The sequence below is a fragment of the Cyberlindnera jadinii genome (genome assembly GCF_001661405.1).
Source record: "Cyberlindnera jadinii NRRL Y-1542 unplaced genomic scaffold CYBJAscaffold_27, whole genome shotgun sequence".
Lineage (NCBI taxonomy): Eukaryota > Fungi > Ascomycota > Saccharomycetes > Phaffomycetales > Wickerhamomycetaceae > Williopsis > Williopsis jadinii.
In genome coordinates, this window is record NW_017963678.1 from 83,476 (window position 1) to 84,583 (window position 1,108).

General features: G+C 45.7%; 1 protein-coding gene across 1 annotated transcript; it reads right to left on the reverse strand.

Annotated features, from left to right (window-relative positions):
* Window positions 1–209: 209 nt before the first annotated feature.
* Window positions 210–1,082, reverse strand: CYBJADRAFT_175804 (uncharacterized protein; the record flags this gene model as incomplete). The annotated part of the gene is made up of 1 exon (XM_020216741.1): window positions 210–1,082. A coding segment is annotated over one exon (873 nt), but the record flags the coding sequence as incomplete, so codon positions are not given.
* Between the last annotated feature and the right edge of the window lie 26 nt (window positions 1,083–1,108).

Genomic DNA, 1,108 nt, shown 5'->3' on the forward strand with positions numbered 1-1,108 from the left:
ATATCGAAAGGTCAACGACAAAAATACGCAAAAACGTTAGTAAGCTTGTATAGGGCGAAAGTGCCATCACACTGTGCTTACTGTACCGAGTACACCAGGCAATTTGAATTCAAATGGCCAGTAATCGGAGAGAAAGAAAAAGCTTAAGCAAACATAATAAGAACGACTATTATGTATACTCAAGAAGAAGAATAGGCGAAGAGATCAGATCAGATCATCAGAGACACCAACAATGTCAATAATGACACCAGCAGACCATTGGTGCTCATGATAGCACCAGAGCCCGAGTAGGATGTCTCCAGAGCAGTGGCCGTAGTGCCAATAGCACCAGTGGTGAGAGTAGCCAACGTGGAACCCGTGGAACCCGTGGAATCCAATGCAGTTGCAGCCTCCACAATGGTGGATGATGACTCACCAGCCACGGTAACAGAGGCTCCACTACCAAGTGATTCCTGTGTTGAAGTTGAAATACTGCCAACCTCTGAAACAGTAACAGATCCTGATACACCTGATGTCATAACACCTGTGATGGCCTCGGTCTTTGTGTTAAGCTCTGTATCAGTATGGGTGGAGATAGTAATCGAACCCTCTATCACAAGAGTGCCACTAGACTCCTTAAAAGATGCTGTTGCTGTGCTCGCTTCAACACCCTCGTTAGTGGTTTCTGCAGTCTCGGAACAACGCTCACAAGGAACAACGACAGTTGCAGTGGACACAGCACCAACCACATCGGTAACAGTTGTCAGAATCACATTCGAGGTTACGGATGCAACACTAACAGATCCTGCATCATCTGTTGTAACGATACCAGTAATTACCTCCGTTTTGGTGTTTCCCTCAGAGTCAGTGTAAACTGATGTGACACACGGAACTGTTACTGTAACTGTCTCAACGACTCCACCAATTGTAACAGTGGTTACAACAATACTTGTCACACTCTCATTTAACAACGAGGTAGTCACACCAGTTGATGGGTTACCAGAGGCATCAGTAGTTGAGTAGAAGGAGACAATACCAGACTCAGTACCACTAGCATCAGTGAATGTAGTGGTGTATGGGTTTGGAAGAGTCTCAGAACCAGACTCGGAGCCAGAAGTCAATGGGAACA